Source organism: Anabrus simplex, chromosome 2, assembly GCF_040414725.1.
Source record: "Anabrus simplex isolate iqAnaSimp1 chromosome 2, ASM4041472v1, whole genome shotgun sequence".
In the NCBI taxonomy this organism is placed as follows: domain Eukaryota; kingdom Metazoa; phylum Arthropoda; class Insecta; order Orthoptera; family Tettigoniidae; genus Anabrus; species Anabrus simplex.
In genome coordinates this window covers 160,644,152-160,658,433 of record NC_090266.1, presented here as the reverse complement: position 1 = coordinate 160,658,433, position 14,282 = coordinate 160,644,152, and the positions used below count along the sequence as shown (strand labels likewise).

Here is a 14,282-nt window from a genome sequence, read left to right as displayed (position 1 = left end):
GAGCGATTTTGCGCGCTCGATTTTTCCGTTGCCGATATTTATGCACACAATTATTATACTGCATGCGATCAATCATCTTCGGTACCGTATCGTTTTCTCGCTATGCCCACCAGCAAGCTCTCTCGTCGACATTCGAAGGCGATGTCGGAGTCTATTAGTAATACCCGTCGACTGCTCTTCCGCAAGGAAAACGAAAGAAGAGAACATGTTTTCGTAATAAATGCGTAAATAACGTGTCCGATAACCGTTGTTAACTCGTTACAGATGAACGCTGAATAAACGATCGCTTAATTTTAATGCTAAATACCGCAATTACGTAAGAATGAGATAGGCCTACATCTCAAGATATGGCAGACTGCGTCGTTGACTACGAGGTTAGTTTATATTTTCTCGCGTCCCGTAAATTACAGAAAGGCTATTATCATGTCAATTTATAGCGAGAAGGTTATAGTTTCTCTACTGGCGCTTGAAGTATGCTTTCATCATACATACAGTACAGATAAGTTAGGATAGGTGACGCTATTTGAATAACAAAAACGGAAACGTTTGCCACAAAATGCGATCGATCATCTTCGGTACGGTATAGTTTTCTCTGTATTTGCATTTGCGAGCTCTCTCGTCAACATTCAAAGGCGATATTGGAGTCTGTTAGTAATACCCGTCGACTGCTGTTCTCTAAAGAAAATTCGAAATGAAAGAGGATAACACGTTTTCGTAATAAATGCGAAAATAACGCGGCTGATAGCAGTTGTAAACTCGTTAAAAATAAAGGCTGAAGTAAATGATCGCTTAATTTTAATGGTATACAGTATACTGAAATTAAGTAAGAATGTGATACACCTCAAGATATGGCAGGGTACATCATTGATTTCAGAGGATAGTTTATATTTCTTCGCGTCAAGTTAAATTTCGGAAAGCTATTTCCATGCCAATTTTTAGCGAGGAGGTTATCAATTCTCTACATGCGTTTCAAATAGGTTTTCATGATGCATATAGGGTTAGGTTAGGTGATGCCGTTTGAAGAAGTAAACTGAAATGTTTGCTACAGAAGCCGCTGTATTGATACTGTATTTCTCCGAATCCAAGAAGACTTTTTTTTCCTCAGAATCTCGTGTGAAAAATCAAGCAAGGGTCGCTTTGCATTCGCGGCTTGATAGTAATGAACACCACTGGCAACTAAGGTACCGCAATAACCACGCTGGTTTTTTTCACCCCTCCCCGCCTCCCTCCCCTCGCCAGCACACAAAACTCGTTGACAAAAAACGACCGCTTAGCCGCGGTGACCGGTTGTACAGTGCCTTTGTGTAACGAAATAGTGAAGAGAGGATGACATTCTATTATCCTCTACAATTTAAAAAAAAAAAAAAAAAAAAAAAAAAGTTTCTCAAATCAGCAGAATAACATCAAAACATGCGAGACTTTGAATTCTTAGAAAGGCCACGGCTACTCTGTAGCAGAGTTATAACGCGTCTGCTGTACCTGACGCTTAGTAAAATTAAGTTTTATAGACAGCAGGAATATTTTCGTGATGAATCATTGTATTGTAAAGATACGTGGAACCGGTATTGCCGGCAAATTTTCAACGGATTCTCGTCGATGTTATGATGCCAATTTTAGTTAATGGCTACTAAACGCTCAGAAATGTCTAATAATTGTGCAGCCGAAAGAAAATACGGCATAGGCCTAACTAAAGCAATATTCGGCATTACCGTGAAGACAAAGATAGCTTAAAATGCGTACTGCACAAAAAATGTATTCAGTGGCCTGCAACAAAGACGCTTTAAAGAAGTCGAAGATGAAATTGTGAGGTATGTGCACAAAAATGCAAGGGCTTGCCATACCGCGGCGCAATTAACTCGTTCGTTGACCTTCAAAGTCCGCGATTAAGACCTATTTGTACATGCTAGCCGCTGAAGTTGGCCGAATGCGGCAAGCAAAACGTGCGTGTAGCGCCTGAGTGAAAGAAACAGTTTTATAGTAAGCAAGAATATTTTCCTGATGGATCGTCATATTGTAGAGACGCGTGGAATGTGTATTGCCGGCAAACATTCAAGGAGTTCCCTTTGATATTATGATGCCAATTTTAAGTTAATGGTTATTAAACCCTCTCAAAGAAAGCATAATTGTACGGCCGCAAAAAAACACGGCATAACTAAAGCCAATGCTCGGCGTCTACAAATAGTACAAAATGTTTACTGTATAAGAAAGACATTCGTATGATTTTACAAAGCACTTTTTAAGCCTGATTAAAAATTTTTGAGGAAAAAGTGGGGGTCGTCTTGGATTTGGAGAAATGCGGTTATATATATTTTTCAGAATGAAATTAAACACATGCTTTCACGTTGTATCGGATTTCAAAAAGCACACAAGTAGCCGTAGTGTGGATATTATCCGCAAAAACGCAGTTTTGAACAAACTAATTGCTATTTCATACTGATTTTAATGTGCATGGGGGTTTTCTCGACTTTTACAAAAAATCGGATATAACGACAATCCGCTATAGCGAGTAAATTTTTCGCCGTTATGAATTCTCGCTATAACGGACTTCTACTGTATGTATATATTATATATATTGTTTAGTTATAATTAGTAGTAGAAGTAAGTGCTGTTAATATTGTTATTATTTGAATGTATTATATCATCTGTAATTGGAGAATTAATAACTGTGTTGATGATAAATAAACAAATCAAATCCTATTTAAATACCATAGCAGTTCACTGAGAAAACATTTAAATCCCGTACTACGGCACACACTGTGAAGATGTGGGCCACGGTGAAGTCGGCACCACAAAAACACACTGAGGGGTCTTACCCCTTTTGGAGTTAAAAGTGCGTAGATCTTCAATAACATATCCCCAGACTACACAAAACTACGGCCTCTCGGGAGGTCACGTGGTCTCGCTGTAGACTTGCCCACCGTCGGCATTTGTATCACTTTCCGTGTCATCAGCACTACTACACGCATCACTCGAACTAAGACCTTCAGGGTATATTTTGTTGTCATAAACATCACTATCTTCATAATCACTCTCTAAAACACTATCTGTTAGCTTTCGTATTCCATTTTCATCAACACCAACACATCTGCTTGACGCCATGATTGCAACTGACGTGAGTGAAATAATATGAACAAAGATTCTTTTATCTCTTATTCCAAAAGTGTGTGATAACCTTGAGCACGGGAAATAACCGAAGCCACATGTCTAAACTTCAGCTCAGAATGCATACAATTGGCATCGTGAGTTAGTAACTGAACTACATGTATTGATATACAGCAGTGCATCGCCGCGAGCTGAGCTCGTCATTGGATTCATCTCCCACGAATAACATTTGCGAGCTAGGGTTGTCAGATGATGCGATTGGGTTAATCACTGCCTCATGATGTATTCCAGCGATGAGTTTGTGGATATGTTACATCAAATACAGTGGAGACAATACGCGACACGGATTTAGCATTGTTAAAATGGGAGACAATTCGACGGTGGCGCTCCTAGTGACTTGACCTGAAAAGTCGCTCTAAATTTAAATATCAATGGAAATGCATATATGAAAATGGATAAATAAATTACTTCTAGAAAGAAAGTATTATTGAGATATTAACTTTGAAGTTGCTAAAGCAATTCTGGATAAATGAATGAAGAATTATTTAAAAGGTAATTATTTAAAGACTGAAATTAGACATATAAACAAGATGTGAAATGGACTGCTGTGAAATGGGTTGATCTTTCATTTATACATTACTTTTTTGCTTTAGCATTCCTGCCTGAACTTTTACGGTTAGATTTGTCTTTTTTCTCATTTAAAAAACATTGTATCATCACATTAAGACACTTGTCAATAAAAATATCGGCACATTCCGTACACACATGATGCAATGAATTGACATTTAAAAGCTGGACAATTTTCCTCTTAACATGAAGCATACTAACAGAAAGAAAATCTATAAAATCCCGGCTTTAATCTGAGAAGAGGGATAAAAGAAAGAAAAGTATGAAAATGTTGTCAATAGTGATGCCTTGAGGAATATTTGCGTACAATTAGAGTAAAAGTGTAACATACCCTTGGCTGTACAGTCGAGGATTTTTAAAGTCGCTGGCCTGGAAATGATCTGAACAGATCTTATAATTCTTATATAAGCGTAATGTCCTTTCTTTCTTGTACACCTTATCCAAATCACTTCTGTGACATTTCAAAACCCACAGATCACACCTACAACACATCGGTATTGAAGGTTAACTGCTGCACTATACAATAAAATACGTATTATATTTTAAGCCAGTTAAAATATGGGTCAAGCAGGTCAGAAGATTATGAAGTACTATAAAAATCTCTTAGTCACTGGAAGAATATATATGCAAACACAATAGTCCTTACATTTTCTTGGCATGAGGGTAGCGAAGGAAAGACCACTTCATAGTTACTGCAGCCAAACACAGCACATACCTTTCCCCTCATGTTGAGAGGAGATATCAAGGAATGGCACACACTACTATTTAATTATGTCAACTCACTGCAAACCCATAAATAACACCAAAAACTTCACACACAAATACACGTCTAATAGCTGTCCCTCGATATGTCACTGAGTTAATAGTCATTAATCTCATATTTGGTCCGTATTGACGACAGTGATTACATATAATTATAAAATATTTGTTTAATGTCAACCTAGTCAATACTTACAATTACCACTATTGTGGTTAAATGATTATAAATAATTGAAAACTCGTGAACATGTTTCGCCCTTCTTAACGGGCGTCATCAGCACTATAAACAACTTTAAAAATAATAGTTACATTTAAGACTGTCTTACAATAATCAATCATATAAGATTGGAATAAAATGTGACATTAAAAGTTGTTTTTGATACCATTATTAAAAAGTTATAAGTAAATCTTATAAACAACTAGTTAAAACAATTGTAGGTAAATCTCACAATCTAGTCTAAAAAATATATATGTTAATGTTGGTAGGAAGATTGTCAAACGGCATTCGTCTGAAATTGAAATGGATCCATTTTCTTTAACATTTGATGAAGGTCCATATTAAGCTGTATTCATCAGCAAGTAGAAATTTGAAGAATAAAATATATACAAAACAAGGGCTCTAATTAATCATGTAGTAGAAGATTAGGTCAGGGATGATCATGGTAATTCTTCTTGAGTTAAATTGGTTATGTAACCAGTCGAATAAGAGTACGTTGAATTAAAAAGACACATCGTAAATTCACGACAATGCACTGGATTGAAGATGTTATCAATATAATTGTAGTATCCCTTCTGTTGTGTAAATTTTCAATGATTAGAATGTTGGATAGATCGAATGCCGTAGAGTGTCTAACTTGTTCTGTTGTAAGTTAGATTTCAATAAACACAACCTATGTTTTGTACTACACTCGCGGCAGGCAACATTCAATGGAAGAGTGTCTGAAATAATTTGAATCTCCAATGCCAGTCATCTCGTACTTCTGCATGGTTTTGTTACAGTTTATATGTATATATGTTTTTTGTTTATGTGTTTATGTTATCTCATGTTTATACAATTTTGACTCGCCCTTCATGACCATTTTGAAACTGACATGTACTTCACGTCTTCATATTCTCTCTTTTAATCACACTGATGTAACACCTTGTATAATATAAATGTCTACATGCTATGCCTATTTCCCACATTTTGGCTGAAGATGATGCCAAACAGCATCGAAACTAGTTCCAAGTGTAAATATATGTTATAAATAAACTATAACATTTATTTCTATTGAAAAGGTGGACCCTTTTAAGTTTCCTATCTTCCATTCTCAGTTCAATACGGACAAAAATGAAATTCTTAGATTTAAATGCTGACGAATGTGGAGTACTGGTTTCCTGATCTACTTTCCGAAGTGACTTGCGCGAACTGACCTGCAGTCTTGCCTGTATATCTTCTAACCTCTCCTGCGTGAGAGCTGTTCTCCTTTGCTGTTTTTTCTTATTAGTTAGCCACTTGTGAACGAGTTGTTGCGCGTAAGGTTTTGATGGTACCGTAGAACCGGGAAGCATCTACGGAATTTTTGAAGGCTCCTTTTTCCTTATTTCTTGTGGAAATAACACTCAATCAAACTTATTCTCTGCTCTGTAGTGTACATAACCATTGTGATAAAAACCACACAACACATCTCTAAAGTCAAATAGTTACTAGTGCACTGCTGTGTCCACTGTCAAGTCTTCCTATCACATCAACCTTGACATAAGCCATATCGCGCTCTCTTGGGGATTCCCACAACCTGTGAGCAGAAGTTTGAAGTCTTAAACTATACTCCCATTATTTTAAGCGTAGAACATGTCTACCTATCTTTTGCAGCATTCGGATGTGAAATGAGAGAATTTATTGATTGGGACGTGAATTTAATTGCACATGTCATTACACGCACATTTTGTTGTTGGAAATTTTACATACTGTACAAACCTAATTCAGAAGTTATTACAAACTAGGCACGGTACAAAAATACTGTGAATTCGCGACGTACAGAATGAGAAGTAGTACAGCATCACCCTCCCAGTCCGAGCTAATTTGGACTGAAGTCTGTTCTGATTGGCAAAATTTTTTATTAACAAAGTTGATTTATTACCAATATGATTAAGGGTATATGCAAAATTGAATATGTAGAAAATGAAGCAGACGAAGTTCCACTACCTGGAGCTACTACTCATTCAGATGGATCAAAAGCATTGGAGACATTCCTGCAGTACATCCAGGAACATCTCCAACGCTACAGTGGCGGACTCAGTGTTGATGACACGGTGGTGGAGTTATTGTGTTATCCTCAAAACATTTTTCTTTGCGTCAGTTAAAAGTGACTGAATTCTTGTGTATGAGTGATTGATTTAAGATACTGTAATTTTTTTATACTTTTCACTGTTAAATTTATTGAGTATTAAATCTGCTGGGCTGTATAGCTCATACTGTGGAGTGCTGGCCTTCTGAACTGAAGTCTGTGGTTTCGAACCCGGCTGAGTCCGGTGGTGTTTGAAGGTGCTCAAATACATCAACCTCATGTTGGTAGATTTACAGGCTCATAAAAAGAACTCCTGCAGGACAAAATTCTGGCACCCCAGTGTCTCTGAAAACCGTAAAAGTAATTAGTGGCACGTAAAATCAATATTATTATTGTTGTTATTATCTGGTGATTTGAATGAAACATTTATTGCAGCCAATGGCCATTGTATAAATGAAAATCCTCAGCCAGGTTGGGAATGGAATGAATGAAGCCTGTCGCACTCCTTTGGGGCAATGTTTAATGACTGACAGATTAAGTGGAATTATGTTGTAGAGTGTTGCTGGAATGAATGATGACAAGGAAATCTGGAGTACCTGGAGAAAAACCTGTCCTGACTCTGATGTGTCCAGCACAAATCCTACATGGAGTGACTGGGATTTGAACCACAGAAGCAGCGGTGAGAGGCAGCACACTGCCACCTGAGTCACGGAGGCTTAGCCATTATATACGCAGAATAAATACATGATACACTACATCACAGTGCAGTCTATCACTCGTCGTAACAGAATTTCATTAAATATTTGCTTCTGAATTGACAGTATATTACATGGTAACGGTCACAGTGATTTCTGCAACAATCACATGCACAGTCTGGACTAGTATGTTTTAAATGAGTCTAGTTTTGTTGCTGTGATTTCCTATTAATTTCCCCAGTTTTTCTAAGAGTATCTTCCTGTTTATTTGTACCATAATTACATATTGTATTATTTTACAGTATGTGATTGATGTTTTAATGTGTAATTCAAGGCCATTTTAGTCTGAAATTTCTTTGTTAAGTATGCTTTCATAAATATAAACATTGGATCCGTATTATGCAGGTTTTTAGACTGGCGGTGTTCGGATTAGTGGGGCTTCACCATTATTACAATGTGTCCAACAGAGCTTTTTAACTACCAGTCTGTGGTATGAGACATAGAAATGTACGCTGCCAACAGGTTGACAATGTATGTTTTTGTGGTATATTGCCGAGTGTGGTAGCTGTTGTTGATGAAGCAAGGTGTAGTCGAAAATGTTTCTGTAATGGCTGACAAACATATCATGTTGGGGCGAATCAACTTTGAAGTCTTCCATCAAGAGTCATCAGTATTTCAGGCTTAAATTCAAAATCCTTATGGTTGTAGATGTTATCGCCGTATGGCCCCAGCCTTGTCGGAATGATCGTTATGTCGATGAGCGAAATGTTGCTGATGGTAAATTCTCTTTGAGCATGGTGAGTGTTCAGGTGCACCACAGCCAGTCTGCAACTAGCCATCTAGTATGATGCTATAATCCACAATCAAACACCGGTTCCATTTCCCAGGCATTGGCAGCTGTTACGGAACTACAGTATAGGTGAATGTTGCTTTTCATCTCGTGGACATCTGTGATAACTAGCGTTCAGAAGTACCAACAGTACAAGTACAAAATATGTCCTAAAAACTAGCTAAATATGACCTAGAAAATTTAAAATATGACATGCATGAGCTTCTGATAAATTCACCTGCGTACACCCCAGCGTCTGGTGAGTCTAGTGTCAGGCCGAAGATGAAATGGCAGTTTATAGACCAAATGCTTACTAAATGTGTTTAAAGCTTTCATTATTATAATTTAACCTGAAGTGAGTTTTATATAACAATTCCATGTGTCAATAAAAATCAATATTTTTGTTACTCTACACACACTCAGTCCACGTTAGTTTCTGTTGTAGACATCCTTGGCTACTTTTTTGACCTCTGTAATTGTGCTTTTCTCTTGTTTCGGTCATTAGTTAAACCTGACCTTACCGAGCTCGATAGCTGCAGTCGCTTAAGTGCGGCCAGTATCCAGTATTCGGGAGATAGTAGGTTCGAATCCCACTGTCGGCAGCTCTGAAAATGGTTTTCCGTGGTTTCCCATTTTCACACCAGGCAAATGCTGGGGCTGTGCCTTAATTAAGGCCACGGCCGCTTCCTTCCCACTCCTAACCCCTTCCTGTCCCATCGTCGCCATAAGACATATCTGTGTCGGTGCGACGTAAAGCATCTAGCAAACCTGACCTTTTCATCTGTAATTTTCTATTTCAGTCCACATCTACACTAATCTGTTTGTCATATTCATGACTTTACCTGTCTCTATTTTGTTTTATTATTTTATATCCCTGCCCATTCTGCCATCCAAAATCAATTGAATACAGTCCTGGGTGTATCAAGATGTGTTCCAGCATTTCTTTTTCTGATCTACCTTCACCAAATTATTCTCCTCTGTCCAACTTGTTTCATTATCTTCATTTCTGATCTTATCTTTTCAGTTCACCATCAACATTTTTCTGTAGCACCACGTTTCAAAGGTTTCTATTATCTTTCTTCACGAGCAGGTTGCAGTCCATGTTTCACTTCTATATAATGCCACAATCTTCACAAACATCTTTCTAATGTGGCATATCCATATTTGAGGTGAACAAATTTCTGTTCTTTAGAAAAGCTTTCCTCTCTAGGTAGTCTGCTTAATATGTCCATTTTGCTTCTGGTATTATGCACATTGGTACATGACAAAAAGTACACGGGAGTCCATTGTAATACAAAAATTCCAGGAAGGAAGGGATATATATAAGTGGCAGTCAAAATGAAAACTGAACACCTGCTACAATGTGACCATGGAATGGTTTTATTCAAAAGTAATTCCCAAAAGAGTTAATACATTTATCCCACTGGGAGACAAGATGATCAATTCCAGTTTTGTAGAAAGAGGTACATCGTTGACAGATCCACAACCACACCCACACTTGCACTTCCTCGTCCAAATGAAACCACCATCCACGAATGTCTTTCTACAGGTCGCCAAAAATGTGAAAATCACAAGGTGAAAGATCCAGGCTTTGTGGAGGATATTGAAGTGTTTCCCAATCAAATCGCTGAAGCGTAGCCTTTGCCAGATTGGAAGTATGGGGGCGAGCATGTTCATGCAACAGGATGACTCCGTCCAAGAGCATTCCAGGGCGTTTTGACTTTATGGCGTGTCGCATTTTCTGCAAAGTGTCTTCATAGCACTGCACATTGTGGTTCCACATTCGAGGAAGTCAACAAGCAGAGGCCCCTGCAGTCAAAGGTCATCATGACTTTACCGGAACTTGTGTGAACAGCTTTGGATTTCTTTGGCGGGGGAGAATTGCCACGTATCCATTGTTGGCTTTGCCGTTTGCTCTCGGGTTCGAAACGGGGGCACTATGTTTCGTCCCCTGTGAGGATACAGGACAGAACCGCATACTCTTCCTCGAGGTGCCACTGCAGATGACTTGGGCATGACGCCATTCTGTCAGTCTTTTGTCCCTCCGTCAGTTGATGCAGAGCCCACTGCGAACTAATTTTGTGGAAATGCAAATTATCTTTAATAATGGCATGCATGGAACCATGACAAATGCTGATCTGAACATGAATTTCTTCCTCTGTTATTTGTCGGTTTTCCCAGAGAAGGCCATCAATCCGCCCTATCCCATCAGGAGTAATGGCTCGATGGGCCTGTCATGGGTGCGCATCATCTTGCAGTGATGTGTGCCCTTCTCAGAATCTCCTATGCCTCTTGTGCACACTTGTCATGGACGTGCAGTGCTTGCATACACTACAGACATGCGACTATGAGTTTCACGTACTCCAGCACCCTCAACCACAAGAAAACGAACCACATTTCTCTGCTCTTTGCGTTCCTCCAGTTCTACAGCTGGACAAACACACTAGACCAGTCAGTGGACCAACAAATGCGTAACCTAACAGCTGCGTGTGCCTGTGTGTCTTCATCATGCAGTTGTCCTACCACACCGATGGCATTATCGATGCGTAACAACAGTGTTGCCACATTTCGCACGGAATGTGTCTTATGGTGGGTGTTTGGTTTTCATTTGACTGCCCTTATGTATATTGGGCTTGATCTTGTATGAAACAAATAGGAATATATTAGGAGAATTTGTAAGAAATAAGAAATTCTTCCTTGCCCTGATGTTTTAACATCTGTCTCATATCTACACAAATAGATGCCATCCTCAAATTTGTCTTCAGGTTAATTTTCAATATGTGCACTATGGTGTGCAATTTGTTTTTCCTTCAACCCCCACAGTTCACGAAAGTATAACATTATTAAGAAGATTTTGCAACTGCTGCTCATTAATTTCAATATGGCATGAACTTTTCTTGTATTTCTAATATATCTATTATTGATAAGTTCAGCTGTGTAAATGTATTTAAATTTGTTAAATTTTTAACTTGGTATTTTTCTTTTATATACTCTAGGTTGGAGGATGGCAGGCCGCATACAAGGGCGAAGTCACAGCCACTACGTAGCGGTCAACAAAGTCAATCACCACAGACGATTCTATCACCATTGAAGGCGGCCAAAGTAAGCAGCACCATTGTTGCAGCACACAACAAAGAAAAGGAAAAGGACAAGGAGACTGTGTCAACAAAACGACCCTTACGGACTCCCACAGCTGTGGCTAAAAGGTACTTCCTCTTTACAGTTTATTGGAATCCTCAGCTGAAAGATATGTTGGCATATGGACTGGGAAAGGACTGGTATGTTCATAACGCTGGACCGCGCGTGCCACTCTGTGTCGCGCTACAGTGCGTGCAGCGGTGTTCGGACCGCACAACGTAGTTTGTGAACTTTCTCGAACATTATGTGCATTTTATCATTTTTAGGTTAAGAAAATTTATTGAAATAATTGAAAGATGTAATGTGTATTCTAAAAGGGGGGAAAAAAAAATACACTTCATGAAATTGAACATGTTTTAGAGAACACACAAATACAAGTCAAGAAATTCAAACACGGGACTGCTCTACATAGAGTTATGAAATCAAATAGCGGATTACTGTTCCCAATGAAATGAAGCACATTTAGTTTTCATCTTCAGCTTCTTGACTGCACATTTCACAGGTAACCTTATGCTGACTATGATTGCGGCACACATTTCAATGACATAGATCACAGGTAACACCAGTCTTCGTATTTTTGTGCGTTCCACAAATGAAGCAGATTTTCTTTTGTGATGCAGACTTCATAGTCTCCTTGGCTTCACAAAACTTCGATAAGAATACCTGTAAATCACTTGGAAGAGACAGAAGCTGAGCTCTTTCTCGGAGACTTACCTCCCATCAGACTCGGTCCAATTCAGTGAGATATTTCCTTCTCACACAATCCTTTGATGGGCTGTTGGCCAGAAATATCTTGTACGAGTTTATACCTGCAATATAGAGTTCACGGAGAAACACAACAAGAGGTTTTGGTTGGTTTTCCTTGTTGTTGTATATGTAGAACACATCTGATCAACAGTATCTGTGCCACCCTTGGTCCCATTATAGTCAACGATGACGAATTGTTTATTAGTTGTGGGATCGATTTCATCTGTCATGCATAGTTGATAGAAGAAGGACAACTGTCTTCTTTTTCCTCACATAGGACACTAGTGTCATGTCAGGTTGGAATCCAAACATGCTAGAGCCAACCTGGTGAGATTTGTCCATTAGAAATTCGGGAGGTATTTCCCTTGTTTTTTGTTTTAGTGTCCCGATGAATGTCAGTCCTTGCTCAAATAGGTATTCGGCCAATGGAATGCTACTATAGTAATTATCAGGGGTAACATTCCTATGTGAATTATTTATTGGGTCAGTTAGTCTTTTGACGATGTCCATAGGTTTGTTGGAACAACTGTAAGGACCTTCGGCTTGTTTGCCACAGTAGAGTTATAAATTGAACGTGTAAAATGTTCTACTGTCACACAGAGCGTAGAATTTGAGCCCATACTTAGCTGGTTTTAGAGGCATATACTGGATAAATCCACCACGGCCACGGAAAGCTACCAACATCTCATCAATTGTTACAAACTCCCCTGGAGAGTAGGAAGCCTGACAATTAGCAACAAACTTCAGATGGAATTCTCTGATGGCTGCTAATCTGTCTGTCGCAGTTTGTACGTTTCTAGTACTTACATCATCAAAACGCAAACATCTCATCAAAAACAGAAAGTGCCTGGAGCTAAAATTTGCTCTCAGGATTATCATTCCAGTACCGTCTCGTGACCAAAGTTCTAAACTATGTGTACGGTTGCCCTTTGTAGTTGCAATAACAAATAGTGCCCCCAAAAGTGCCATAATCTCAGTACGTGTAGTATCCTTGTAGTCCCTACTTCGCGATTCCGGATTCTTTGACCGACACTTGGCAACGTAAATGTTAGTGTATCTTACGGTATCATCGATCATTTCAAGGGAAATTATTTGCAGGAAAGCATCCATCGGTGTTGGAGTGTTTCGTGCCCGGGAAACGTCTTCACGATATTTTTCGAACAGGTTCTAGAATCATTCAGAACCACAGGAGTACTTTTCCAGATTGTTTCACCGTCTTTTCCAATATAAAATCTGACATCGTTGTACCCCGTGTCCTCTTCCATTGGAATATCACTCGTAATAGATTGTGCTGAGTCACTAGAATGATCGTCATCTACGAACCCTTCTCCTTCAAAATCTATGTCACTTTCGAAATCACAGTCACTGTCTACTCCGTCTTGCTCCGAGAGTTCCATAGGACACTGTTGGATGTCATCAGGTTGAATATATCTTCTTCGATCCCTGTAGCGAAAAAAATAAAAAGAGATTACTATATATACGTATAATACTTCATACCTGCAATTATATACATAATGAAGTATCCACCTCCATTAGTCACTAAAACATTCTGGAAGGAATGTTGTTTCAGCGGAAATAATGTATAACACCGCTTGGAACAATAAACGTAAGCTCAAAAATATACTTTCATTTCTGTGCGCGTTGCGGTGTTAGGACTGCTGTTGGTAAGCTGAACGGTGGAGGCTGTCTTCACAACTGTTCCCACACTGAACTGCAGCATTACACAACATATCAGTAGCGTTGTCTGATCCTTAGCAGGGTAAGCAAAGGTTAGCAGTGCACCTATTTGGGCTGAGCGCGCATTAAACTATAATACGAATCAATAATTCAAAAGTGCGGTCCAAACACCGCCTACGCGCACAGTCCAGGGTTAAAGAGCTGGGCGCCCTCTACTCCCTCATTTACCTGTTTTAAGAGTATGGAGGTACTCTGCTGGACATTATCTGGGATTTGTCTTGGTATGTCAGATTTTTTACCTTGGTGTGTCATAGTAAAAGGAACCGTGTATTAACGGAAGAGGTTATTTGTCTTGATTTGTTAGAATATCATTGTGATTGGAAGGCTTCTTAGTAGTCATGGTGGTACAATTCTTAGGAGAATCTCTGTAATGTAGTGAAG

At 38.9% G+C, this 14,282-nt stretch overlaps 1 protein-coding gene across 2 annotated transcripts in view; it reads left to right on the top strand.

Moving 5' to 3' along the window:
- LOC136863962 (dual specificity protein phosphatase CDC14C) overlaps positions 1-14,282 on the top strand; it is a 451,301-nt gene that overhangs the window by 379,900 nt on the left and 57,119 nt on the right. For both annotated transcript variants that reach the window (XM_068226497.1, XM_068226496.1), the window contains exon 11: positions 11,276-11,485. In XM_068226497.1, coding sequence (XP_068082598.1) covers positions 11,276-11,485 — 210 coding nt within the window. The remainder of the gene's footprint in view (positions 1-11,275; positions 11,486-14,282) is intronic.